The 27,929-nt window shown below is 41.4% G+C and overlaps 3 protein-coding genes across 5 annotated transcripts in view; all 3 read left to right on the forward strand.

Moving 5' to 3' along the window:
* Positions 1 to 6,720: 6,720 nt before the first annotated feature.
* Positions 6,721 to 14,020, forward strand: tsen54 (TSEN54 tRNA splicing endonuclease subunit). Its single transcript, XM_010874078.3, has 11 exons — positions 6,721 to 6,811; positions 7,709 to 7,867; positions 8,003 to 8,066; positions 8,579 to 8,662; positions 8,901 to 8,999; positions 9,082 to 9,134; positions 9,533 to 9,634; positions 9,984 to 10,654; positions 10,821 to 10,881; positions 12,990 to 13,103; positions 13,708 to 14,020. The coding sequence occupies exons 1-11, from the start codon at positions 6,759 to 6,761 to the stop codon at positions 13,856 to 13,858; spliced, it is 1,611 nt and encodes a 536-aa protein (XP_010872380.2). The 5' UTR covers positions 6,721 to 6,758; the 3' UTR covers positions 13,859 to 14,020.
* A 102-nt stretch (positions 14,021 to 14,122) lies between these two features.
* On the forward strand, positions 14,123 to 20,552 carry LOC105012923 (5-hydroxytryptamine receptor 3A). Of its 3 annotated transcripts, none has more exons than XM_010874081.3 (9): positions 14,123 to 14,584; positions 16,676 to 16,842; positions 17,274 to 17,318; positions 17,422 to 17,531; positions 18,249 to 18,421; positions 18,518 to 18,681; positions 18,852 to 19,062; positions 19,214 to 19,372; positions 19,513 to 20,552. In XM_010874081.3, the coding sequence occupies exons 2-9, from the start codon at positions 16,696 to 16,698 to the stop codon at positions 19,791 to 19,793; spliced, it is 1,290 nt and encodes a 429-aa protein (XP_010872383.3). In that variant the 5' UTR covers positions 14,123 to 14,584; positions 16,676 to 16,695; the 3' UTR covers positions 19,794 to 20,552. The 3 variants fall into 3 exon arrangements, with proteins under 3 accessions (XP_010872383.3, XP_019906236.2, XP_019906237.2); XM_020050677.2 differs by lacking the exon at positions 14,123 to 14,584 and adding an exon at positions 15,293 to 15,797; XM_020050678.2 differs by lacking the exon at positions 14,123 to 14,584 and adding an exon at positions 15,293 to 15,797 and having other exon boundaries at positions 19,214 to 20,552.
* Positions 20,553 to 22,893: 2,341 nt separating this feature from the next.
* Positions 22,894 to 27,929, forward strand: part of tmem104 (transmembrane protein 104) — a 74,376-nt gene continuing 69,340 nt past the window's right edge. Inside the window, exons 1-4 of the mRNA XM_013135807.4 lie at positions 22,894 to 23,169; positions 23,563 to 23,635; positions 24,800 to 24,921; positions 26,682 to 26,763. Of these exons, the coding sequence (XP_012991261.1) occupies positions 23,591 to 23,635; positions 24,800 to 24,921; positions 26,682 to 26,763 (249 nt within the window). The 5' untranslated portion in view covers positions 22,894 to 23,169; positions 23,563 to 23,590. The remainder of the gene's footprint in view (positions 23,170 to 23,562; positions 23,636 to 24,799; positions 24,922 to 26,681; positions 26,764 to 27,929) is intronic.

Below are 27,929 nucleotides of genomic sequence, written 5' to 3' on the forward strand. Positions count from 1 at the left end.
CATTCGGGGTGGGGAGAGGGGGGAACTTACCGAGAGGAACAAAAAAACAAACATAAACAAGGACCATGGCAGCTGGGGGCAGACTGAGCCGTGTGTGTTGCTGGCGGCCGTGGCCCGACTTTGTTTGGGCATGCCCAGACCTGCCTCTCAATGCTGGGTGGGAGACGCACCAAGCCGCTTGCAGGACTTGGCCTGACTCAATGAGAAAAGAAAATAGCACTCTGGGCAAACAAGGGCATAGTAAGCTCTTTCCACCTCACTCGCTTTTTTATTGATTCCTTTATTTAGTTATTTTTCACCTCTTCGGATTCCAGCAAACGGCTTGGCGGCCACCCTTTGCTTTTTTCCACAGAGGATACTTTCTCTTTCTCCGCAACTTACTCGCTCCTTTCCAGACTTTAATTTGATTTCTTTATTTCTTTGTTTGTGTCACAGTGTGTTCAGGGAGCTTTAAAATGCTGCTGTTTTACATATCTTAGGCGCTCCCCTCAATAAGTGAGCTGCCGTGGCGACAACAGTCACAAAAGGCCCCCAGGCCTGGTCTAACCGTAAGACCCCCTCACTGCTGGACACAGCCAGGGCTTTCTCTCAGCACCCCTCTATGGCTCTGAAGTCCTTCCATTCATTGACGTTGCCTCTCCCCCAGGCAAAGAGCCTGGCGGTCTGCAGCGGGTACCGGATGACTTGATCGGAGGAGACATGGGACGAGGTGAAAGAGAGACCTCCCCGGCCATTTCCCAGATCGCAGCCCCTAGTGTGAATGTCTGGGTCTCCCACTCCCACCCTCTGCCCCGCTACACCTCTCTCTCTATCTTTCTCTCTCTGTCTCTCTCGTTGTCTTTTCCTCTCCACCTTTTCCTCTCTCCAATCCATTTGTCTATCTCGTTCTCTCTGTCTGTCTCATCTCCTTTCCTCTCCCTTCCTCTCTCTTTCTCAATCTCCCTCTCTCTCCCATCTCTCTCCCCTCTCACTCTGCTATCAGTCCTGTGCAGTGTGGTGTGTTAATGGGACTGGCTTGATTTGTGACAATGGCCTTGCTTTATTACCTTTCCGTTCAGGGGCCTTAATAAAAACGTGTCAGGATGCGGTTGGGCTGCGTCCCATTTCTTTATGGGATGTACGTGCACTGTTCAAGACGAGCAGATACGTAACATCTGCTCCCTGACGGAGGGAATGAGCTACCACACCGAACGCTGGTGCTCCCCTCTAGAGCATCCGCTGAAGACTTGATACAATCGCGACCTGAAGAGGCCAAGACAACTGTCGGGCTCACTGGAAGCCTGCCTTCCAGGTTCAATTAATATCAGCCTTGTCTGAGCTAGCACGTGTCTGGCGGTCCACCATTGGCTTGCCAGCATTTTGCTCATCGTTCTCCAGTGGCCCACTAGTAGCAGCCACTGATTTATGACTGATGTCTGCTGCTGGCTTGCTGGCTCGTGGTAAAACACGTTTTCAGTCAACACTGTGAACTATGAACGCACTGGAACTGTTACAGTCACCAGATCGTGTTAAAGAGAAAGACGACTGCCACTGATGGCCCACTGGGCTAGTGCTAGCCAGGACCAAGACCCGGGCAGTGTTGTCCCTCGTTCTCTCCCTCGGGGGAACCGACTTTGCTCGACATTCCCTTTCGTTCTGTCATTCTGTCCGGGTGGCCAGAGGCAGCAAGACAATCACAAACCCTACATGATGACCGCAAGTCAGGTTGTCCCGGGTTTGTTTGGTCTCTGTTTACCAGGGGTTGAATCCGATCCATTGGGACGAATGGGGAAAAGAGGGCATCATGTTCCTAATGAAGCGTCCTTACTCACCTATGAAGGAAAATCGGCGACAGTGCCCATTGTCTCGAGGCAAGAAACGGTCTACGTGGGCCCTTATGGTCGTGTCCCATATACCTCTGAGACCGGGAGAGAAGTAGCACGCTGAGACAACCGATGACCTCCCTATCAGCAGGGTATGGAAAGGTCCAGGTCAAGAAAGAGGGAGGGGCCAGTTTGTCACCCAGCCTGTTATCCTCACAGCCGTATTGTTGTCTGTCCACACCAAAACATACTGGTCTATTATCCTCAAGCTTGGTCACCATCAGGCCAACACCTGCATATACTATCCTGATACTTTAAATCTTTGTACATGTATATTATGCTCTCACCGCTCATATCAGTCACTGAGAGCTGATGCCTTGGGGCATGGCCTTATTGGGGCATGGCCTCATTAGGGATTTCTGATAACCAGCGTTGTTTTGTGCTTGCGAACCATCTTATATGTCTTTACTCAAAGGGCCTAGATTCACTCTTCTCAGTGTCATGAAGAACGCAGAATCAGGGAAGGGAAGGCTGGCGTTTTCATATAGCAGTGAAAGCCTGAGAGGACTCCATAACAGTGTTGTACTAAGCGATCAATGAACAGGCCGCATGTCTGTGCAGAAAGGATACAAAATGTAACTTAGGCCTGCATTTACGTTTGGGCAGTTAGTAAGTTATTCTCACGGTTAATAGGTGAGCAGCATGTATATGTAAATGTGTGACGCTCAAACCCCCCAACATCACTCTTACTGCTGTCTTTACAGCCTGGGTCGTGGGAGGGGCCAGGGGGTTTGCGTGGGGTAATCTTTATACTCCTGCCAAGGATCAGACAAACACTTATTAACTGAAAGGAATGCAAACAAGAGAAAGCCGGGACGCTGGACAAGACAGCGCTGGAGGAGGGCGAGGGTAGGGGAAGGAGGATGAGAGGGAGGGGAGGGTTGGCCCGCGTCTAGTAAACTCCCTACACAGGGCTTCATCCAGAACATTCTAGAACAATGGGGCTCTGCTGGTGGTTCAGGTCCTAGAACACTGTGACCTTCTGTGTTCCAGAATACCACACATCATACAGCAGGCTAACACTGTAGCATAGCACAAGATTAATTAACTATTCAAGAGGACGTTACACCTGTTATTACCACACATGCTTATACCTGTTACACCTGTTATTACCACAGATGCTTACACCTGTTACAACTCTTATTACCACACATGCTTACACCTGTTATACCTGTTATTACCACACATGCTAACACCTGTTGCACCTGTTATTACAACACCTGCTTACACCTGTTACACCCGTTATTACCACACCTGCTTACACCTGTTACACCTATTATTTACCACAAATGCTTACACCTGTTATACATGTTATTACCACACATGCTTACACATGTTGCACCCGTTATTACCACACCTGCTTACACCTGTTACACCCGTTATTACCACACCTGCTTACACCTGTTACACCCGTTATTACCACACCTGCTTACACCTGTTACACCTGTTATTACCACACATGCTTACACCTGTTACACCAGTTATTACCACACATGCTTACACCTGTTACACCTGTTATTACCACACATGCTTACACCTGTTACACCTGTTATTACCACACATGCTTACACCTGTTACCCCTATTATATACCACACATGCTTACACCTGTGATACCTGTTATTACCACACATCCTTACACCTGTTACACCTGTTATTACAACACATGCTTAAACCTGTTACACCTCTTATTACCACACATGCTTACACTTGTTACACCTGTTATTACCACACAGGCAATGTCATGCAGAAAGCCACAGCGTGTATACTGGTGTCCTTTTCGAAACTCAGACAGTTGGTGTGAGGGGTTTGCCCACGTTATTACTTGTGAAAGTGGCCTGAGTCTTGTCGAAGGGCTGGGAGGCAGGAGAGGGTGGGCCACAGATTGTCCCCTTGTCACACAGTGAGGGTGTCAGTGAAAGTGCACAGAGGCTGGAGACAAACGAGAACACATTTAACAGATTAGTGGCGGAGGAGCCACAGTGCTTGGACGACACTGAGTGTGATGTTTAGGATGTGAGGTGTTAGACTCTCTGTGGTGGGTCTTTGTTTGCTAATGGCTTAGGCTATGCAGTCAACTTTACCACCACCCTAGGGACCTGTTTGCAAACAATCCCGCTTGCTGCTCCATGAACACAACGTCTCCAGTGTTTCTGTACTCAGTTGCAGGCAGGATTATTTCCTACATTCTACTCATTACATCTTTCCGTAATTTCATTATTTTTAAGGAAATTGCGGAGAGGTTTAAGCCAAGTAAATGAAACCTAAAGCCCAAAGTACCGTACCCTGGTAAATAAATGTAATCTTCAATCTAAACTTCTGCTTCGTTACACTGGCCACAATAACAGTGAGAGTGATAAGGATGACCTTTTTGTGTGACCTCTCTGGCAGTATGCTCTTCAGTAACAGAACTGTTGCCCTAAGGGTGTGCTTTGAGAATTGACAATCCACACAAAGCAGAAACAACCTGCTCCCGACACGAATAAAGAACACTAGACCATGATTCCTATAAAACTGTGGAATTACCATAATAATACTGTACTATTCACTGTAGTGCTTTTGCATGTTGTCCTTTTTTTGTACCGTTTTTGTGCAAAACACTGCAGTGAATACTTTAGTATTTTTCTAGCATACCATGTACTGTGGTGTACATACAACATTAGGTGTGAGGGAGTGTGGCATTAAGCCAATATACCACATCTAAGGACTGATACTTGACATGATGGAACGCGGAGTGCTTGGATATGGCACTTAGCTGTGGTTTACTGGCCAAATATCACAAACATAGATAGCCTATTGTGATTACCAACATAATGGAACAGTAAAAAGTATTGGTTTTGTCCTACCCATTGTTTATGGTATGATCAACAGTAATATAAAGTACTATTTACTATAGTATTCTGCAAATATTACTGTAGAATAATGTATAGTGTTCTTGATTTATAATGTTTGACAAATAAGTTCCATATCCTGCAGGTGGGCATGTAGGTAGGTACATCAGAGACTGGGATCTGAACAATTAAGCTAAGCACTTCTGATCTATACTTTGAAGGTTGTTTTTTGTCAAGGTTGGTTCAAATGGGAAGTGGGGATTGGAACTGGTGAGGCATGTTCAAATGAAACACTTGAACGTGAAAACTGCATACAAAAGCAATGTGTAGTATAGCTAGTAATCTAGTATCGTAGTATTCTAGAAAATCACTGTAAGCGCACACGAACACGATGCGATAGAGTGCACTATAGTATATTACACCGTACTTTACTACAGAGCAGTGTAGTAGTATTCTGTATTCTATACTAAATTGTAGTGTTTTATTATGTGAATCTGGCTGCTTGAGAATGCAAAGGCCCAATTCCGTGCGTTAAACAGCGGATTAAAGAGTCAGGCCAACTGAAAGGCCAAAACGAAAACCCAGACCGTGGAGTTAAGCACCCCTGAATAAGATGTGGAGACTAACACACAAAGGTACCTTGTCACTCACCCACCAGAGAAGGGAATGTTGACATCACATCTGGCAGAGGAACACGTCAAGGTGTAAAGCAAAGTATGGTTCACTGACTGAGACATTTGAAACACTGGGAAAGAAATACGTCCACAAATATTGCACGTATGCATGTAGCTCATCGTCAAGCCTTCCATCTTTTTTTGCCCACAGACATGATACTACTATGGAGCTTTAATAATTGGATACATACTGTTATGTTAGAAGTGTTTCCGCATGGGTGGCCTATGTTGGCCAAAAGACACAGGACTGTCAGCTCTGGTAGTGGTCACCATGGAGATAGGCTAGACTTGGTGAACTATCCGGCTTACTGGAAACGTGGTTTATTGTTGACTTTCAGGGAAGTGGAGGGGGCTTGTGTGTGGGGTGAGGGGTGGGAGGGGAGCGTGGTATCTTCTACTTCCTGGTAGCATGGACTTTTGCTCAGCAGGGCATTCTCTCATTCTCCATGCATCTAAATGGATTTCTCTCAGCTCTCAGGTCAGGTGAAATGACTCATGACCCGGCCTGTCAAAAGGCAATTCAAAAGGTGACACATTATACATTGACCTATCCACAACCATAATTATTCCTTGACAATGGGAATCTAGTCATATGTTTCAAGAAAGACATCAAGTCTTTAGCCTGGTGATTTAGAAAAGTTTTTTTCCTCATGCTGTATATATTAACTAGCTGAAGGTCAGAAACAGTCTGTCTTTGCTAGGGATGGTATTTTATAGCCCCATCAAAGTAGGTAATGCACTGATAAAAATACTTATTTCACAGACTTTATCTAAATGAAGTGTTGGGCCAAAAATCAGAACAGCTTTAAGCCTTGTAACATCATCATCCACAAGAAATTCCATAATGTGTTGTCTTTTTGATGGTGTTGTGAAAAGCTGTCATATGTAAACTGTTTAAATGGGTTGAGACTTTTGGAATGCGGTGCCATGACACATAACGGATGGTAATCTCATAAATAAGTGGAAGTACCAGTTTTCTTATTTCGATTCCATGTTTCCTTTGTTTTGGCAGTTATCTGCAAAAATCCCAACAGAACCCCCATGCAAAAACACATGCACAAACTGTAATGTATTTCTTTTCACACTTTCATTTTTAGCAGTTCTTCATAATTTCTACATTTAATTGACTAATTGTATATATATATATATATATATATATATATAAAATATTTTGTTGCATTGTCGTGAAGTACGCATTACGCATTTCGTTGAATAGTCCATAAATTATATATCCTTTTCGTATATTAGGGTTACGAAAAACTTCAAACAAATGTTTTACAAAATAAATGACAAATGTTGTGCTTTGACGCCCTCTCGTGAACTTTATGGAAAGCCAAACAATCAGAAGGCGGCACTAGGATCCAGAAAATTATGTGACGTTTTTCTATCCAAAATGGCTGACCAAAACAAAACAGCGGAAGTCAAATCCAGCAATGAATTACTAAGGTAGGTTTATGCCTTTAAAACGTAGTGTCTCTAAATAGTGGCTGAGGGAATAATTTGTATGTCATTTATTTTGTGAAATGAATTACTTTGATAACTTGTTATGAAATTAGAACATTTTACTTGTGCACGTGTTAGCGACGCGTTACTAGTTCAGTTCAGCAGCTAACTGCAATCGTAATCTTTGGTAATGCCATATTTATAGTGGATAAATAAACGATATATATATATATAGTGAATAAATTAAAGAAAAGTCGATTAAATGTAGAAAATTAGGTATAATTTCTATTGCTGAACAAAACCCGATGCTGATGAGCCGCCCCGTGGTATTCCCCTGCCATAACATAAACAGGCAAGTGACACAGTCGAGGCACGAACTCCTGGGCGCTTCTGGGCTGCAATGCAGTGGTTAATGTGTTTATTCATTTATTTCACTGTATGCCATTTGAATGACGACCTGGTTAAAATACAGACTATACAAATTAGGGAAATAAGCAGCCATTCATTTACTCTAGATAGATGTGATGAAAGGGTGTAGTTGATGGTATGTGTATAGCGAGGACCCCTTAACCACAGTGAAAAGTGTCAAAGGGGGTGTGGATTCCAGTGTGGTAAATTACATCAAATATTATTGAGGATAACTTTTTAGTGGCAAGCATGTAAACTATGTTGCCATAGTATAGGTATGTAGTAATCTTTCCTAAAATACAATAATATAGTGGGGGGGAGTGGTGGTGTAGTGACACTGTGGCCCAAACCGAGACTCTAAACTCATGTGGTTAAAAGAGTAATGAAGTGGATGTTTTGGCATCATTTGGTGAAAGTTCTGGTTCCCAATCGCTGTTTGCTAGGCTACTGTGGACACACACAGACCCAGAGTATTCTTCTTATGATCTGCAGCCCTTCTGAGCTGTTCGAAGCCCGAACACGCAGCCACAAGATCCCAGTGCGCGGGCAGAAAGATTTTCTTCCCAGTGGGTCGGATCAGCAAAGGGAGCGGCTACAGCAAAGTCTGCAGGAGCACTGGAAACTTGTATCCGAGGAGAGAGTCGAGAGACTGTACGTAATGGATGGAAGATGAACAGGAACCACTTGTAATATGTGTCGTTGTGTCGTTTGTCTTTTATCTATTACTAAGCTTTACAGCTGGGTGGGGGTAGGGCAGGGATGTGACTTGTCTGTTTTTGTGCACAGAGGAAACTTGGTGAAGGCTGTGTGGATTCCCAGCGACCAGAGAGTGGAGCTCCTGTCACCGGCAGTGAGTAGAGCTTAAATTGTAGTCTACAGATGCAGACAGGTGTCAGTCTGCTGTCAAATCTGCAGCTCTGAGACCACCATCCACAGCCCAAATGTCCACATCACACGTTGTCACCCAATGAGGCTCCGGCCCGCATACTCTGTTCAATGAATCTGTTGACAGCTTGAGCTTTGCTGAGAATTCCAGTATAGAAAACCAAAGTCTGATATCCCAGATGAATAATGTTTGTGCGCGTCTGTACGTTGTGGACCATGACTGGACCATAAAGCTCAGTGGGAGGGAGAGGCATTGCTGTAACACAAGCTCTCTGCTTCTGCTGAGTTCTCTTGTTACTAACCTAGAATTCACCTGTCATGAACAATTCAATTTTTCTACATACTGTATTGTAGACATATGATGCATCCATATTTCTAGTTCTTTGTTATTATTTTTTTTATTCTTTGTATTGTTGGACATTCCACTGAATTGTTGGAGTTAATAACTCGACCAATACATTTTCATTTAATTTGTAGGGGAAGTTTTGGCAAACTATGGGTTTTTCTGCACATGGAAAGCAATGTCTGCATCCGGAAGAGGCCCTCTATTTAATGGAGTGTGTAAGTGCATGTTTCAGTGTTGCCAATAAACAAATTTAGTAGGGAGGAGTAACTAGCTCACACCATTGAGGTTATGATTCATCCTGGCCAGAATGTTGTTAGCCTGGCAGAACAACAGAAACATTTCCATTGTTTTGACTCATGGATCCAAATTACACTGACGCAATTTATGTTATTCATACAGTCATGTAGTTAGCGTATAATTGTTACACTCCCCTGTCATTCTAACAATGAATAGGGAAACTTGCAAGTGTTTTACAAAGACCTGCCACTGTCCATCCAAGAGGGCTATGAGACATTTCTTTGCTCTAAGACAATGAGCATTCACCATTACAAGGTATGAGGATTTCCAACAATCATTTTCAATTAGATCTGAACTTCTGATTTAATTCAACGTGTTGTTTTTAAAACCCCTTTAGGTGTTTGGCCATTTGAAACGGCTTGGCTATGTGGTGACCAGATTCGACCCCAGGTAATTGCCTCTCTTATTTGCATAAAATTTAAGACCAGGAGTTCCCAAACATCTTTGGCCCATGAAGTTATTGTTGATGATGTTCTTGCTCCCCCCAATCTGATTTCCTGCCTGGTCCTGTCCATTCTGTTCTAAGGGGTTCTGAATGAAACAGAAGTGATCCTTAGGGTCTTGTATATCGGGAAGGGGGTTATGTAACTTTAGGTTAAACTGTTATAGAGGTAAAGCCATGTTTTCTAATCCTACCAAATTAAAATGTCCGGCAACCTGGGGGCTACTAGTTTGGGAAACAGTGTTGTAGTCTATAAGGCCATTACTTCGCTGTAACTGGAACCTTTTCTTTAATTGCATGCGGGAGACTGTTTTAACTAAGTGAAGTTTGGTTTTGCTTGCTGCAGTCGTGTACCATCACAGTATGAGAGGCAGTTGAACCTGGCCCAGTCCCGAGAGCGACCAGGAAGACGGCTGAAGAGGAAACGCAGCCTCAGCCCTCCATCCGGGTGAGTGTGGAGTCGACACTAAATAATGAAGCACTAGGATGTGCTATATGGCCAAAATATAACTGCTAAGAGCTATTCTTAGGCACGATGCATTGCAGAGTGCCTGGATACAACACAGCTGTAGGATATTATCAATATGCCACATGTTGGCCAGGTGCCTTGTGGCTATTATGGACTGGTTACCAACCCAATTATAACAGTGAAAAGGGATGTCTCACGCTCTCAGCCAATCAGCAATTCAGGATCGAAAGTTTCCAGTTTACAATTCCGTTTGATCACTCAGTCATCATTTACAGCTGAACGTGATTACTGCCCAATGTAAAAACATGCCTTTATAACATGCCTTCAGACACACTGAAACACAGGAGGGCGCCACTGCTATGGGAACAGAGGAGGAGAGGGACGGCAATAGAGAGGAAGAGGACATGAATCCTATGCCAGAGGACACAAATCCTAAGCTGAAGGACACAAATCCTAAGCCGGAGAACATTCATCCTAAGCCGGAGGACACGAATCCCGATGACACCCAGATGGCAGCACAGGATGACCCCAGCACCACAGCAGAGGGTTGCAGGAGCTGGTGGTCAAAGGGAGGCTCCCCTCACCCTGATCTGCCGGGACAGTCCCAGAACACCGGCTCCCCGCGCTGGGACTTCACATCCATCTCCTTCCCAGACCTGGGCTCCAGGCACCAGCATCCCAGAAGCCTGGCCTCCCCAGACCCCTGCTTGCTGCCTGGGGCTGTGGGCTCGGTGGGGCCCTGTGACGTGGTCCCCTGGCTGAACAGGCTCAACCTGCGGGAAGTCAGGATGTCCCGGCGGGAGCAAGAGAGGGAGCGAGACCGAGACCGGTACCACAGGGACGTCAACCTGGACCGGGAGGTGCAACGCTGCAGGAACTGGACGGAGTACCGGGATCTGCTGGAGAGGAGGAGTCGACGGAGACACAGAGACAGGCCAGCGCACCTGTGGGAGGGGGAGGTCACACCTCTACACGACCCCTCACAGGTCTGCTTAACTGGTAAGACTAATCCTGAACTCACTGCTTCCAGTGACTAGTCAATTGAAGTGCCACTCTGTGATTCATTTGTGATTTACTAGTTATGCCATGTGGTTTATTGAAGTTGAATGACATGGTTCTTAAGTCATGGTACCCCAAGTTGATGTTTTGTGACGTTTGGATGCAGGTGAGCTGATGGATAAAATCAGTGTCGTCAAATCCACGCAGCTGTTTGAAGGAGCCTCCAGGTATTCCTCTTCCTGTCACTTACCCACACTGTAGGATGATGTACCACAAGCCCGTTTCCAAAACGGTTGGGATGCTGTGTAAAATGTAAAGAAGAATGGAATGCAATGATGTGCAAATAATTTAAACCCTATATTCCATATTAAATAGTACAAAGACAATGTATCAAGTGTTTTGAAACCGGGAAAAAAAATGTGTTTCTTGAAAAATAAATGCCCACTTTGAATTTGATTGCAGTAACATGTTTTTAAAAAGTTGTGACAGGGGCAACACAATAAAGATAGATGCAAATAGTGCAATAATATTAGAATAGCTTTTCTCAATGTAAAATTGCAAAGAGTTCGGGGATCTCATAACTATGGTACATAATATTATTAAAATATTCAGAGAATCTGGAGAAATGTGTACGCAAGGGATGAGGCTGAAAACCAATACTGGATGGCTGTGATCTTTGGGCCCTTAGGTAGCACTGCATTAAAAACACACACCATTCTGTGGTGGCCATCACTGCATGGACTCAGGAACACTTCTGAAAACCATTGTCTGTGAACACAGTATGTTGCTGCATCCACAAATGCAAGTTAAAACTCTACCATGCAAAGAAGAAACCTTATATAAACAAGATCCAGAAACGCCACCACCTTCTCTGGGCTCAAACTCATTTAACTAGTGGAAGTGGAAAACTGTCATGTGGTCTGACAAATAAAAATGTGTAATCCTTTTCGGGGATCTTGGATGCCGCGTTCTCCAGACTAAAGAGGGGAGGGACCATCCGGCTTGTTATCAGTGCACAGTTGAAAAGCCAACATCCGTGATGGTATGGGGGTGCAGGCACCATTAATGCTGAGCAATATATTCTGTCGTCCAGACAATGTCTTTTTCAGGGAAGGCTAATTTCAGCAAGACAATGCCAAACCATATTCTACACATATTACTACAGCATGGCTCTCTAGTAAAAGAGAGCTAAACTGGCATGCCTGCAGTCCAGACCTGTCACCCATTGAAAGCAGTTGGCACATTATGAAATGAAGAATACGAAAAAGGTGACCCCAAACTCTTGAGCAGCTGAAATCCTATATCTAGCAAGAATGGGAATACATTTCACTTTCAAAACTACAGCAATTGGTCTGTTATCAAACTTTTAGCAAGTATTGTTAAAAGGAGAGGTAATGTAAACATGCCAGTGTCCCAACCTTTTTGGGGGGGAAAAAAGTATAGCTGGGATCAAATTCAAAATGGCCATGTATTTTCCAAAATCAATAATATTTCTCAGTTTCAACTTTTTGTATGTTGTCTTTGTACTGTTTTTAATTAAATAGAGAGAGAAATGCATCATTGAATTCTGTTTTTAATTTCCATTTAAGCAGCATCCCAACTATTTTAGAAATGGGGCTGTAAAAATGGCATGAAAACTGTTAGTGAATTGAGTAGGAACTGCTAGTTATTTCCTAATCAAGCCTCCGGTCACACCAAGCTGAAAATGCACCTCTTTGTGCCTTCATTTGGCTGTATTATAAAAATTTATAATCTGATTGTCAACTAACTGACACTTCAGGATTGCTTTTGAAATAAAAATTGCATACGCTTGGTAATAGTGTTACATATTCAAATGACCTTTTCTCCTGGACTTTACTATAGAAAAAACTAAAGGATATAGTTGGAAATCATACACAGGTCTAAAAGGTTTTGGCCAACATCTTTATCAAAGCTAAAATATTGTTATCCTTTGAGAAATCTTTTTTTTGTTTTATGTAGAATGATATGTTGAGGTTTACAACAGATTACAACATTTCAGCCTTTTTTTTACATTCTAGATGACATCAATCATGAATATTAATGGTAGAAGCCATAGTAGAACTTGCTTACATGCTTTATGTATCTATACATGACATTATTTTCAAACTTTATTATTCAATCAATATAATAACAAAACATAAAAGCATGTGTGATTTTAATCAATAGGTTGTACACATTTCAACCACAGGTTGAAAACCACTAATGCATCGAAATGAGTGAAACCTTATTTCCGTCTGTTTTAATAAATATGAAATAACATTAATCCAGGAAGACGTACAATATGACATACACCTTCCCTGCGTTTGACTTTCAGTTTGAAATGTTCAAATGAGTGGAGGATCTCTTTCAACATCTACCAACCCGACACGGTCGCTGAATTCAAGAAGAGCACTCCTGGAAAGCCCTATTCTCGCATGTGTGTGTGCAGGTAAACATCCAAACGCTTGCCAGGTATTAAAGGGTAGGTTGTTTTGTCTCTTTCAAAGAAAGCAGTCTTACCACTGATCACAGAACAAAGGGCTATGTGGTCCCTTGGATGAATACATCTGGAGCGTCCAATTGTTTTTCCACTCCCCATGGGAAGTGACAGGGCAGTGAGTTGGAGGTCATCACTGCTGATTACAGTAGTTTTCCCTCCCCAAGATTTATGTCATGAACACCAGGGGGTGTTATGTTTGGCAGACTTCACCCATAGCCAAATTGTCTGAGAAAAATGTTTAGAATGAGTGCAAGGCAAATTATTTACCTCACTTCCACACTGGAGTAGACATTACCTAATGGAAAAATGCTAATAAATGCTAGACCTTGATCAGTAATTGGATCTTGCTAGCTTGTGCTTGGCTCTGCCCCTGTCCTTGGGTTCCCATTCACTAGTCGTCCCTTTAGAAAAAATATGTGTATTCTACATTGGGTTTTTCAAATTACCAAATAGTTCATTGAAAGAAACCTTAAATGCATTTTCCTGTTTCTTAGTGAAATTCAGCCACCCAAATGCCACTGCATAGTCAGTAAAGTTTGCTTTCTTCTTCCAGTTTCAGTGGTCCAGTGCCTGACTTGCAAACACTGAAGGTGCTGGCTTTTCAGAGTGGGGATGTCCCAGTGACTTATGCAGTGGAGGACCACGGGGACATCTCCTTTTACTGCTTCAAGAATTTCCAGATACCTAAAGACGAGTCCTTCTAAGAACTTCTAGATACCCAGAGACGTGTCCTTCTAAAAAACACCTATGGCAGTCAGCTTACTTTGCTTGCAAGTTATCTCAATTGTTATATTTACAAACATTGTCACCAAACCAAGTTTAGTTTTATATAGCCCCTGAAGATAATAATAAAATGCCACAAACTATTAACACGACTGTGTATTATTGAATAGGTGAAATACGTTATTGTGTAATGTAATTTTGCCTCTGTATAGAGATTCATAGAGACCATAATTTTCTATCATATTATGGTCGTATTATGGTCATATTATAACAGTCGAAACAGACACAACATAGAGTTCTACACAGACAAATGAAGGTGACAACAGGTGCACTGGAGAGGCACTAGCCAGACAACCCGCAAAAAGGGAATGGTTTTGCAGGTGGTGGCCACAGACAATTGCTTTCTCCTTGTACTTCCTGACTGATTCTTCCCTAGTTATGCATTTTGTTAGTGTCCTTGTCTCTACTGGTAGCATGTGGCGGTACCTGCAGCCCATTTAGGTAGCACAGGTAGTCCAGCTTTTCCTGGGTGGCACATCAATATGTGTCGTCGCAAGAACGTTTGCTTTGTCTCCCAGTACAGTCTAAAGAGCATCGAGGAGATACCAGGAGACGGACTGTTACACGAAGAGAGCTGGACAGGGCCGTAGAAGGGCTTCAACCCAGCAGCAGGACTGGTACCTGCTCCATTGTGCGAGGATGAACAGGTAGACCACTGCCAGAACCCCACAAAATGACCCCCAGCGGGCTACAGGTGTGCATGTTACTGACCAAACTGTCAGAAACAGACATCATGAGGGTGGCATAAGGGCCTGACGTCCTCTATTGGGACCTGTGCTTACAGCCCAGCAACGAGCTCTATTGGCATTCACCAGAGAACACCAGAATTGGCAGATAGACCCTGTTCTCTTCACAGATGAGATCAGGTTCACACTGAGCACGTGACAGATGTGAAAGAGTCTTGAGACGCTGTGGTGAATGTTGTGCTGCCTGCAACATCATCCAGCATGATTGGTTTGGCGGTGGTGGTCTGGGAGGCTTTTCCTTGGAGGGTCGCACAGACCTCCATGTGCTAACCAATGGTACCCAGACCCATCGTCAGACCTTACCACATTTGCAGTGGGCCCTGGGTTCCTCCTGCTGCAAGACAATTCCACAGACTGTCCAGGAGATCACTGATGCCCTGATCCAGGTCTGGGAGGAGATCCCCCAGGACACCATCCACCATCTCATCAGGAACATGCCCAGACGTTGTCAGGAGTGCATACAGGCACGTGGGGGCCACACACACAACTGAGTCACCTCATGATTTGCCGTGATGAAATTTGGAACAGCCTGTGATTTCAATTGTTGATTTTAGTTTCCATTGACCGTTGTTATGTACATTTGTTCTCAACGAATTACACAGTAAACGTTTTTTTGATCTTTAATATATTTAGTTCATTGAGATCCGATGTGTGATTTAAGTGTTCCTTTAATGTTTTTGGGCAGTGCTGGTCCTTGAACATTGGGACACATCTGCTTCAGTTGAATATTAATGTTGTGTGGAACACTACCCCTGCTGACTTGACTCCTGTACCCAGCTTTGCACAGCACATTGTTTCTTGGTGCAATATTCATAGATTAAATCAGTTTAAAATAGCACGGCCTCCATTATTGAAGCATCGTGCCTTTATCATCAAGGAACTTCTCCAGAGTTTGAGGACATGAATAATACAAGGGGAAGTGTTCGGCCCTACTTTACATCATTAGTGTCCCTTCTCCAGCTCTTCACTGCATTGAAACATTTATCCTCATGGGCCTCAGCCCCCCAGAAACCACGCCGGTGAGTTTTCAGATGGATACGGACAACAGCGTTGACCAGGATGTCCAGACCTCTGTTAAAGAACGTCCAGGGCACTTCGGAAGAGAGAACCTTTTGTAAGGGGGTAGTAACCTTCTACACCCAGTGTATATCCTTCTAATATCTCTTAGCGTAAAAGTCATCTAAAAGTGTCGGAACTTAATCAGAACGTTATTGAATTTGCGTCATCTAAAAGTAAACCTACAATATTAGACCAGCACCTGGTAGCTGCTACCGATTACATGTTGAAAACAACCCACCCAAACTGGCTCACCCATAATGCACTCACGCACATAAAACCAGCCCCCTGCCACCTGATCGCCATTCTGCTGGAGCTGTGAGCCTACACATACGACAATGAGTCCTCTGTGGATTCTGTACTCACTTGCCTTGATCGGTGAGTTCTAATCTAGTCTATTTCAGCCACTCCTTGTTTTTCTTTGGTCGCTAAGATGTTATTCAAACTAAACATTGTAATATTTGGCATGTCCTGTGTGCCCTGTGTGTAATTCCCTGTTTTTGGTCAGTGGTTGGTAAAGTACTCAATTGTCACAGCGTAGTAAATTTAACGGTACTTTAATATAAAATCAAACTTATTTCACGTTTTTCAGATAGCACAATGTTGTTGTTTTTTTGTTTGCAAGTACTGAGGCACAATCATTGGTGTGTTGATGTTTAGTGAGTCAGCCAGGCCGGAGCCTGTAATGATGACAGGGGATGATCTGTTGATAAATGTGTCTTCTGACCTTGTTCTCTTGCTAAGTTTTCCAAAATGTCAGTGAAAATGCATAGAGTTAGCCTTTTTTCTTTAGGAATTTATTGAATTGAAGGTTCTCAAAAAAAGTAATAGTAACGTACAGATACTCATAAAAATTATTATAGAGATGTTTCCCTTAATTTGCTCCGTAGCACCACTTGTTGAGGTTCATCAGTTGTGCTTCATGTTTTCTTTAAGATGAAGTCTCCTCAGCCAGCATGGAGAACTGTTCCTATCATCGTCTTCAGGAGCATCTTGGTCTTTCACAGAAAAACGAGCGCACAACAGGTTTACGGCCTGTTAAGAACTGGAATAATTCAACACATGTTATGGTGGACATGTTTGTGTTTGGTGTCATCGATTTGGTAAAATTGTATATATTTTTAAATCTTCTGCATCACAAAATTTTAATTCGTTGCAAAGGAAATTGATTAGTCACTGTTGATTAGTCACTCAGGAAATAAATCTGTCAATAGACAGTTGAAAATATCCAATTCAACATCAAATTATATCCTATTATAATATTTTAACAAATATGACTGAAACCTATCATAAAATGAAAGGTTTACAAAGTGCATATTTGCTTTTAACATTTATTACATAAATATATATAGCAAATAATGGCCTAAGAACCTTATTTTTACAATGAAAAACCAAATGGCATGTAGGATCCAGTACTGTAACATTCATAGGTATATATTGACATTTCAATAATGTCACCAGTTTACTGTGATATGTCTGTAGATTTATCTTAGTGAAATGGTTACCACACATTATTCTTTCTGATTGTTTGCAGAATGAGAAGTCCTCTACTTTTACCAGCTACGTTTTAATCTCAACAGTAAGTACAGATAATGTTCATGTTATTTCACTCTTGATTTTGAACTTATGGTTTTTTTTTGTTTTTTTTTTTGTTTTCTGTCTTAACCCCTGTACATTTTCAGGGCTGGGTAAATGACTTTATAGCTTGGAAACCACAGGACTTCTGTGGGATTTCAAAGATGACTGTTCCAAGAGAAAGGCTCTGGATACCAGATATAGGTATCCAAGAAGAGTGAGTAATTACATATTTTAATCTATAAATGTCGAAATAACAAAACCTATATTTAACATTTATAATTATACTGTATCAGGTTACAAGTAACAAAAAAGTGATCCATCTGTACTCTGCGTACAGTCCTTCACAATGGGATATCATTTATCAACTAGTTCACACAATTTATGTTTGTGTGTTTGACACATAACTATTTCTAATAACCCCAAAGAAAGGGCTCATACCACACGGTAAATAGTACCGTACAAACATTTAAAAAACACCTGTCGTTGCTGTGTTTGTAGTCGATTATCAACCATAGAAACCGGGATGACATGCTGATAACATTGATCATCTTTCAACTCGTCTTAGTAGGAGACCAACAGTGGGTACTGAAGCTGAATGTGAGGACCCCATGTCTATTTAGTTTCAGGGACACAATACAAAGCTGCTTTAATGAAAACGCAGTGTCCATCTGGTTACTTCTGGTTAGATGCTAAATGCATTTCTTTGTACTGGTCCTACTAGTGTTAGAAAACATATAGTGACAAAATTGATATACAATAATACACCAAATGAATGGTGAATAATACACTTGCATACTATTGATGCACACATGGTAAGTGTATTTCTATTAGTCTCAGATGGACAGTTGTTGAGGGCCACAGCTGTTTAGGTGGAATTATTGTATTTCATGTATTGCAGTGGCCAACAACTGATACATCTTTTCATCTTCAGCATCTCTGATACAGGTAGTATTATATTCAGCCCATATGTCCAAGTATATAGTACTGCGTTTGCTCAAGTGATTGACCAGCGCCGCTTAACCACTTCCTGCAAAATGGATCTTTACAAGTTCCCATTTGACACCCAGAGCTGCAGCATCACTTTTAAGTCCATGATACACAGAGGTACCTCCCCCTTTCTACACACACACTTTTCAAAAAACAAATTTTCTGTGTTAAGGGGCTATTTTGCACCAACAAAATCTAATTTTATCTCTTCAGCATCAGAATTAAAATTAGGAGCATTCACCAGCGTCCCTTCAATGAACCTCATAACCAGGAAGACCATGACCACCCTGGATGAATGGGATTTCCTGGGCATTGCTATGACTGAGGAAAAACTCTATTTGAGTGAAAATAATGATTGGCATCTGCTAATATACAAGGTATAAGTGGAAGCAAATTACAACATAAATTATTTTATAATTTGGCAAATCGAATTCTACAAATAGAAGGGTTAATTACAATTGTCCCCTTTTTATAAGTGTATAACAACTGAAATGTCTTTCATGCATTGTGCATTCTAACGTGTATGATCCTTTTTCCTTCCGTACAGATCACCTTACGAAGGAGACCCCTACTATATATAATCAACCTTGTGGTACCAGTTGCCTTTTTCCTTGTCTTGGATTTGGCTTCCTATTTCATCAGTGAGGCCAAAGGGGAAAAGCTAGGCTTTAAAGTAACCATACTCTTGTCCATCTCAGTCCTTTTGCTGATTCTCAATGACATCCTGCCCTCCACTGCAAATAACCTGCCAGTCATTGGTGAGAGGCCACCTGATGTTTGATTTACAGTAAATACCAGACCAACCGTTTTATTCAGTCTCATGTAATATGAAAAATAAAATGTTCACCATTATTAAAATAACTTTATTTTTCCACATATTTTAAGTAAATCTTGTATCCCTTTCTCCAGCTCTTTACTGCATCATAATATTTGTCCTCACGGGTCTCAGCCTCCTGGAGACCATGCTGGTGAGTTTTCTGATCGATCTGGACAGCAGCGCTAACCAGGAAATCCAGACCTCTGCTAAGAACTGTCAGGACGCACCAGAAGACACCTGCTTCCGAGGAGGTAAAATGGGTTTTGGTTTTGTCATCCCGATAACAGAATGACTGATCTACAACAGAACTGAGAGCATAAGAATGTAACAACACTTAGACCCTTGACTTGACACCAGCCGCTGCAAGAAAAGCTCCCATTTTATTTTCTAGAACCTGAGAGAGAAGCTGTGAGCAGCCTGGAGAGGGTTAAGGACACCCTGAACAATAAGGACATTGACGAATACAGGCTAAATAATCCCCAACTGCTGCAACTGATCTCAGAGGTGCAGAAAGTATGTCAGGAATGTTTTTCTGTTAATATGACGTCTGGCAAAAAGACGCCTGGGAGCTGGGAGAGAATGGCCAGATGTATTGACCAGGTTTATTTCTACCTTTATCTCATCACAGCTATTTGTTTTGGAATATTCATCAGTTTATTGTGGCTTTACTAATTATACATTGTAATATTCATCAGTTTATTGTGGCTTCATTAATTATACATTGTAATATTCATCAGTTTATTGTGGCTTTACTAATTATACATTGTAATATTCATCAGTTTATTGTGGCTTTACTAATTATACAAATATACTGATATGGTTAGGTTTTTTTTGTTTCTGGTTCTAAATTGCATATGTTTTCTGATAAGTAGTATAAATATGATAGTCAACATTTTCCTGTTGGTGTGACACTTAGTGAAATAATCTGCACCGCAATTTATTTACTTGATTTCTATTTTCTTCTTGTTTCCATTTGATAGTAAATATTGGCCTGCATCTGGAGAGTTGTAGTTAATGTTAATCACTGCGTAGTTGATTTTGTGGTAGTAAAACTGTATAAGTACCCATTTAACACTTTATAATAACGTTGTCTTTAATAACACAGAAGTTATACAACTCTGTATTTTGTTTTACAGATTATTCGTATAATGACAGTACAATACACTATATTATTTTACGCCATAATCCGTCTATGAACTTTGTTCCTAAATAAGAATCGCCCATACAAACACAGATTCGGTGTGATTTGGGTGCAAGATTTCCTTCTGGTTGAACTGCACGCTTTATTTAACATTAAAACATTGTACAACTGAACTAACTGCCTCAGTTTGACACAGAACCGCATACATACACAACCCTTCAAAAGTATGGGGTCACTAAGAAATGGCCTTGTTTTCTATAAAAACAGAGAAAATGAGTTTGAATACGAAATATAGCAAAATTAATACGAAATAGTAATTGACAAGGTTAGAAATATTTATTTTTAATAAAAAATGTGTGTCCTTCAAACTTTGCTCTCGTCATAGAATCCTCCATAAACTGCAATTACAGCCTTGCAGACCTTTGGCATTCATTGTCAATTTGTTGGGGTAATCTGAAGAGATTTCACCCCATGCTTTCTGAAGCACCTCATACAAGTTAGATGGGTTTGATGGGCACTTCTTACATACCATATAGTCAAGCTGCTCCCACAACACCTTGAGATCTGGTGTCTGTACTGGCCACTCCATTATAGACAGAATACCAGCTGACTGCTTCCTACCTTAAATAGTTATTGCATAGTTTGGAGCTGTGCTTTGGGTCATTGTCCTGTTGTAGGAGGAAATTAGCTCCAATCAAGCACCGTCCGCAGGGTATGGAGAAGGTGTAGCAAAATGGAGTACTAGTGTTCCTTCTTCAAGATCCCCTTTACCCTGTACAAACCACCAACTTTAACACCACCAAAGCACCCCCTGACCATCACATTGTCCCCACCATGCTTGACAGATGGTATCAAGCACTCCTCCAGAATCTTTTCATTTGGTATGTGTCTCACAATTATTTATGATCCGAACACCTCCATAACACTTTTTCCCAATTTTCCTCTGTCCAGTGTTTTTGTTCTTTTGCCCATCTTAATCTTTTCTTTTTATTGACCAGTCTGAGATATGGCTTTTTCCTTTGCTTCTCTACCTAGTAACAAAATACGAGTAGTACACAACGTTGTACAAGATCTTCTGTTGTTTTTGACAATTTCTTGCTTGGAATAGCATTCATTTCTCAGAGCAAAAATAGACTGACGAGTTTCAGACGAAGTGTTTTGTTTCTGGCCATTTTGAGCCTGTAATTGAACCCACAATTGCTGATGCTCCAGATAATCAACTTGTCTAAAGGCCAGTTTTATTGCTTTTTTACTAAGCACAACAGTTTTCAGCTGTGCTAACAATTGTGAAAGGGTTTTGTAAGGATTGATCAACCTTTTAAAATGACCTAGGATTAGCAAACACGACATGCCTTTTGAACACAGGACTGATGGTTGTATAAGTGATGACAAACACAGAAGTCGATTAGCCAGCCCAACAGGAAAGCTAACGACTCCTTTATCACTTCAGAGATCAACCTTCTCTAACTTAGGAGAGAGAACTACTTTTAGCCATAGTGCCTTGCATCTAGCTAACCAATCAGAGCCTTGGAAAAGATGAGTTGCACACACAGTACACATTGAACATGGTTGCTGCTATACTTACAGCAATGTACATACTGTAGCTCAGCTCAATCTGGTTGGTTTTCTCTCCAACCACAGTTTGACTAACCTGCTCTCCAGGAACAGGATTGAGCAGGACTGCTATAGCTAATTACATTTGAAATGCCTTTACTTTCCTGAACCTCTTGGTTTGTATGTTTACTTTGAGGTTATTATAGTTTGTTTTTCTTCCACTGTTGTTGTGTACGTATATGTTATCTCTAAAATGTTTTGCTTTCGCACAGTGAACAATGTTTTCCATGCCAATAAAGCACTTTAAATCAAACATTTTACTGAAATTAAAGGAAAAATCCAGAAACTGAGACAGTTGTGTGTATATATATATATATATTTAATCCCTAGTTTATGGTCAAGTGTCTTAATTAAGGAATCAACGAACATTAAAATACGAGCAACGTGCGGAAACATAGAACAATTAAGGTGATTACCACAATACAGCCAAAAGAGTAACCATTCCAAAAATATATATCATTATAAAGTCATGCTACTAAAATAAAATAATAAATAAATAAAACACTACATAATACATAGTTCAATTAGATCTCTTGTGAAAAACTGTCAAAATGAGTAAAAAGGGTAAAATGTTTCTTGTTTTTGCCAAGTCTTAAGGAATACAATAAAACATGAATCAGCTTGGAATACAGTATGCTTGGGAATTTTCTTTTTGAATTTCAGTTAATAGATAAATTGCAGCAAGGATGATAGAATTTACAAAGGAGCCAATTGATATGTTTTCATTAAAGTAATTATAGATTATATATGTGAAAAGGAAAGCATAGGGCTGGTTAATAATATTTAGTTGATGTCACCAAGTATTTTTTTTCTCCAGAATTGAGCAATGTAACAGCAGTCAAAAAACGATTAGGGTGTCTACATAATCAGCTTTATCATGATTTGGCACAATGACATTACATTTTAACGTTGGGCCAGAGCTTTGTTTTAGTAAGGAAGAACCCGGAAGAGCCGCCTCTTTCTCTTTAGAGAATCATATGACTCGTATGCGGTCAAAGTTCAATTTGTGGTCTCGTGACTTACGTTACCAGCTAGACAGGAAGACGTAGCGAAAACTAGTGCCATCTGATGTTTATCTGACTTAGCATGAGTTAAGAGTGTTTTTGTACATGAGATAACTAAAAATGACAACAAAAACATGAATGAAAATCAGTTACGTACCGAAAATGCATATTTTCTTTACGAGTCTGTATGAGCATTGACTTAAGCTATCTGCTGGGGACCTGTGGTGCTGGCTTGAAAGTACTGAAGCCCGATCAACGTTACAGTTGCTGCACAAGAATTAGCTGAAAGGTGCGTGTTGTTGACATTTTTTATTTAAACTCGTTGAAAATCGATTGTGTCTAGGCAGTGGTAACATTTACTAGCGTGTAGCGAACATTGATGCCACATGTAGAAAATAAAATGTCCAAAGTTATAAGTTTAATGCACTCAGTCTCTGGACAAAGAGTATGTTAAAACATGTCTGGGAAGAAATTCCATGGGAGACTTTGCTGCCACAGCCAACTAGCTACTGTTGGTAACTACTTCTCACAGGTGTTCTCTATTACTGTGACCCGACATAACCATACTAATAAGCTTCACTTCGATTGGACGGGGTTTTCTATAAAAGTGAAACGTTGTGATTGGTAGGACATCGTTTTGTGAATGACTTGATTTAGTCGTTGCCATTATTGTATCTTCTAGGTTGTGATCCCCATTGTGGGTGCTCATCATGGCAGGAGGAATCACAGAAACAGGGGAGCTCTATTCCCCATATGTGAGTATCAAACTCTGAGCTGTTATGTTCATTCTCTCTTAGTTCTCAAAGAGTTGCTGTGCTTAAGCCTTCAGTCACAACTGCACATGCTGCAAAATCCTGTTTGTATCTGTATACAACCCAGTTGCATTAATTGATGTCCCATGTGGTCATGAAATTGGCCACACGATACAGATGCTCCTGAAAGGTTGAATGGATATTAGCCTAATGCTGCAGAGTGACCATAACAAAACAAATAGATTTAAACTCACTTTGTGACAGTGTCATGAAAATATGACTCTAATGGAAAACATTTCCCTGGGAGGATGTGCGGTCATCACTCATCTTGTCAAGACACTGAAAAGAGGAATAGGGACTGCTTAGACACTCATAAAAATGAGCGCAATGGTTAATTCTGCAGAACGACACCTATTTGTATGGCCAGTCTAGGCTCTCATGAGTTTCTGCCAAGACTGTAATCAGTATTGCTTTGTCTGTTTCCGCTAGTGGTCTTGGGGTTAAATGGCCCCTCTAAACAACATCTGAAGCTATACAGTGTTCTGTTGGCTGGTTTATCTGTAGGCTGTGCCATAGTGTTACCCAAACCAGGACTGTAATAGATTCACCCCAGAGTGCACAGGTACATTGTTTGATTTAGGTATAGATCATTTCTTGCATTGAAACTTCCCACAGATTCTTGTTTGCACCCCAGTTGAACAGTGCCATAATCTCCCGGGTTCAAACTTCACTCCATTGCCCGGTGTGGTGTGAGTTCAAGAATAGTTCAGAGATTTGGCAATGAAGGTCATTCTCGAGTCCGAGGGACCTGTGAAATCGATTTTTATGCCTCCTTCAAAATTAAGAGTGTTGGTTTTGTGACTAAGCCAGTGCTAACAACCATTACCGCTAGCTCAATACAGATACTGGAATTCTTTGTGTACAACTATCAGACATGCTTTTTTTGTTGTTGCAGAGAACCATAAAAGACAGCTTCATTGCCACAGCACATCACTGGGCTGTGTGGATGAGGCTTTAACCCTGATGGTGTTGGATGTGTTCTGAACCGTCTCTTGGGAAATGCCCAGTGAACAGTAGTTAGGAAACATACTGATCTCTTGATGACAAGCCCAGACACGTCCCCTTATAGAGCTCACTCTTTCTCTCCTTTATGTTGTTTCCTTTCAGGTTGGTTTGGTGTACATGTTCAATCTGATTGTGGGCACGGGGGCACTGACGATGCCCAAGGCCTTTGCCACCGCCGGTTGGGTGGTCAGCTTAGGGCTTATCTCCTTCCTGGCGTTTATGAGGTGAGTTCCTTATGAGGTGAGTTCCTGCTTACTGCTGTTCACCTCAGGTCAAGCACACCCAGTGTTCCAGTTGTTCATAGGTAGGTGCCGGGACCAAATTTCAATGCAAGAGATGGGTTACCGTGGGGGCTATGAGATAGTAGATAGTAGAAAAGAAATATAAAAATAAAATGGAGGACAAGCTATCAAGGAAAGGTTCATGTACAATTAAATATTTTTTGGGTGTGTCGACCATTCAACTTAACTATCTTACTTAAGACATCCTGGCAAATTGGTTCCCGAATGAAGCGGAGAGGTGCCCGTTTGTGTTTAGGCAATATCCAGAAGAAATGAACCACTGAGCACACCACAGCTCAAGAGCAATATTTCATCCTTACCTTCCACACGTAAGGTCCTGTCAACCTCTGAAGTGGAAAGTTATTGCTCCCCATCAAGTGGGACGCCACGACCAGAGCAGAATGACTTGCAGATGAGTTGATGCAGTGTGTCAGTCAGCAGGAGGCAGTTTATGGTGCAGGAAGTGTTTCATTAGGGTGATGTACGGTGTGAAAGGGTAGCTGAGTGGACACACATGCAGAACACAGTGGCTAGTAAATGACCTTTGTAATGCAGAGTTACACATTCTCCGTGACTGTATGGTTGAGGCTTTTCAATGGCTTTGTTGTGGTATTTTTAGTGTTGAGCCAAAGAGATCAGATATGCTCCGTTGCTATTTGATCACCCAGGATATGAAGTGTGTAGGTGAAGGTCGTAGATACTGAGGTTTTAATTTCTAATTCTATGGTTGCAGACAAGCAGTTATAGTAGGGCCGGGAGAATGCCCGTGAAATGATACTTGTTAGTATTGTGGTATGGAAACAGGCCGGGAGAATGCCAGTGAAATGATACTTGTTAGTATTGTGGTATGGAAACAGGCCGGGAGAATGCCAGTGAAATGATACTTGTTAGTATTGTGGTATGGAAACAGGCCGGGAGAATGCCAGTGAAATGATACTTGTTAGTATTGTGGTATGGAAACAGGCCGGGTGAATGCCAGTGAAATTATACTTGTTAGTATTGTGGTATGGAAACAGGCTGGGAGAATGCCAGTGAAATGACACTTGTTAGGATTGTGGTATGGAAACAGGCCGGGAGAATGCCAGTGAAATGATACTTGTTAGTATTGTGGTATGGAAACAGGCCGGGAGAATGCCAGTGAAATGATACTTGTTAGTATTGTGGTATGGAAACAGGCTGGGAGAATGCCAGTGAAATGATACTTGTTAGGATTGTGGTATGGAAACAGGCCGGGAGAATGCCAGTGAAATGATACTTGTTAGGATTGTGGTATGGAAACAGGCCGGGAGAATGCCAGTGAAATGATACTTGTTAGGATTGTGGTATGGAAACAGGCCGGGAGAATGCCAGTGAAATGATACTTGTTAGGATTGTAGTATGGAAACAGGCCGGGAGAATGCCAGTGAAATGATACATGTTAGTATTGTGGTATGGAAACAGGCCTGACACTGAAAAAAATATATAATAATCATCCAGAGTTATTAATATTCCAAGCCAGAACACTGTACTTTACAATATATATTTTTTTGTTTTCATTTTGGCCATTGAAAAACATTTTCGGATCTGTCAAATCACAGCCCTAATGTAATATCCTTATTTCCGAAATTGTTGTGGTGAGAGCTGGAAAGTGTTTAACCTCAACATACTGTAATCCATAGCCCATATATCTCTTACTGACTCCACTCATGTTTGTGTTTTGTCAGTTACATGACCACAACCTTTGTGATTGAGGCCATGGCAGCAGCCAATGCTCAGCTACGCTGGAAAAGGAGGGAGCAGGAAGAGGTGAGTTAGCAGAGCTAAATGGTAACCATGGCCAAATGAATAAGAATCAGGATCAATCCGACAGTTAATTTGTTTTGTTGTTCTTCCAAATAATGAAATTAGATAACTTTGTCCCAGGAAGCACAGTATCTAGATCAGTGGTTCCCAACTTTTGCTATGGGACCCAAATTTGACATTAATTTAGTCACGACCCCATATTGTATGTTATGGATTGTATTGCAATTTACGATTTGCAGTGTTTTATGGATTGTTGCTTCCTGCATTACTGAATGTGTCTCTTGCAAATGTGTCAGTTGTGTCTCAACTGTTGTTTTTCTGGTTAATTATTAGTGAAATTAATAGGCTATGGCTCTATCTTTGTTGCTAATAATGTTAGCCACTGAGCTAGACTAGCTAGTTAAATCTACATCTTCTGACATGAGCAGCTTGCTTAACCCCTTCACATTCTGCCACTAGCTTTTAAGCAATTATTGTCAAACTTAGTCTGATGATCAATATCTCTGGGATGCTACAATTGATAAGCTGGCACAGGAGTCTACTCTAACGTTACTGCTGGCTAAGTTTGTTAAATGTAATACCAGCTAGCAGCTACTTAGCAAAAGGGGGTTTGATACTGTCTGTTTGCCGCACTGGTTAGCACCATCACTTTTGTTTTCACAATGAAATGGCTGACTGTCTGAGTCAGTTAGAAGCTTAGTAGGGTTAGTAACGAAGAAAATCACTCTAGCTTTTTGTGACATTGTTAAACTTCCTAAATACTGTCCGTTGGTGCACAAAACACTTTAAGTAGTTGTAAAATGTCACGACTAAGATAATTATCAAAAGATTCAACATTTATTACATTGTTTTAGGTAGTGGATATTTCCGCTGATTTGTGCTACTTGTATCACTTGAGACCCATGTTTATCTCCAGCAACAATTAATGTAATCTGCTGTGGTGCCTGGTGGTATGTAGTTGTTGCCCTTCAAATAGAAGTTGTTTATTGTAATAAAAAAAACATATGTACATGACCACAAACCTTTGAAAACCTCTGGTGACCAAAATATGGGTCACGACCCACCAGTTTAACAACCACTACTGAACAGTGTGTGGTAACTCTTATATACTGTAATAAGGACACAGAAATTTGTTAGCAAAATTCATAACGGTACCTTGATTAAATTGA

The sequence above is a fragment of the Esox lucius genome, chromosome 11 (assembly GCF_011004845.1).
Source record: "Esox lucius isolate fEsoLuc1 chromosome 11, fEsoLuc1.pri, whole genome shotgun sequence".
In the NCBI taxonomy this organism is placed as follows: Eukaryota; Metazoa; Chordata; class Actinopteri; order Esociformes; family Esocidae; genus Esox; species Esox lucius.

Excerpts from the sequence above, each read along its gene's own strand:
- LOC105012923 (XM_020050677.2), top strand. The coding sequence starts at position 15,743 with ATGTCCAGACCTCTGTTAAAGAACGTCCAGGGCACTTCGGAAGAGAGA. Across the intron at positions 17,319-17,421 it reads GCTACGTTTTAATCTCAACA|GGCTGGGTAAATGACTTTAT; the intron begins GTAAGTACAGAT and ends GTACATTTTCAG. Across the intron at positions 18,422-18,517 it reads TAAGTCCATGATACACAGAG|CATCAGAATTAAAATTAGGA; the intron begins GTACCTCCCCCT and ends TTATCTCTTCAG.
- tsen54 (XM_010874078.3), top strand. The coding sequence starts at position 6,759 with ATGGCTGACCAAAACAAAACAGCGGAAGTCAAATCCAGCAATGAATTA. Across the intron at positions 6,812-7,708 it reads TCCAGCAATGAATTACTAAG|CCCTTCTGAGCTGTTCGAAG; the intron begins GTAGGTTTATGC and ends TATGATCTGCAG. Across the intron at positions 13,104-13,707 it reads TCTCGCATGTGTGTGTGCAG|TTTCAGTGGTCCAGTGCCTG; the intron begins GTAAACATCCAA and ends TTCTTCTTCCAG.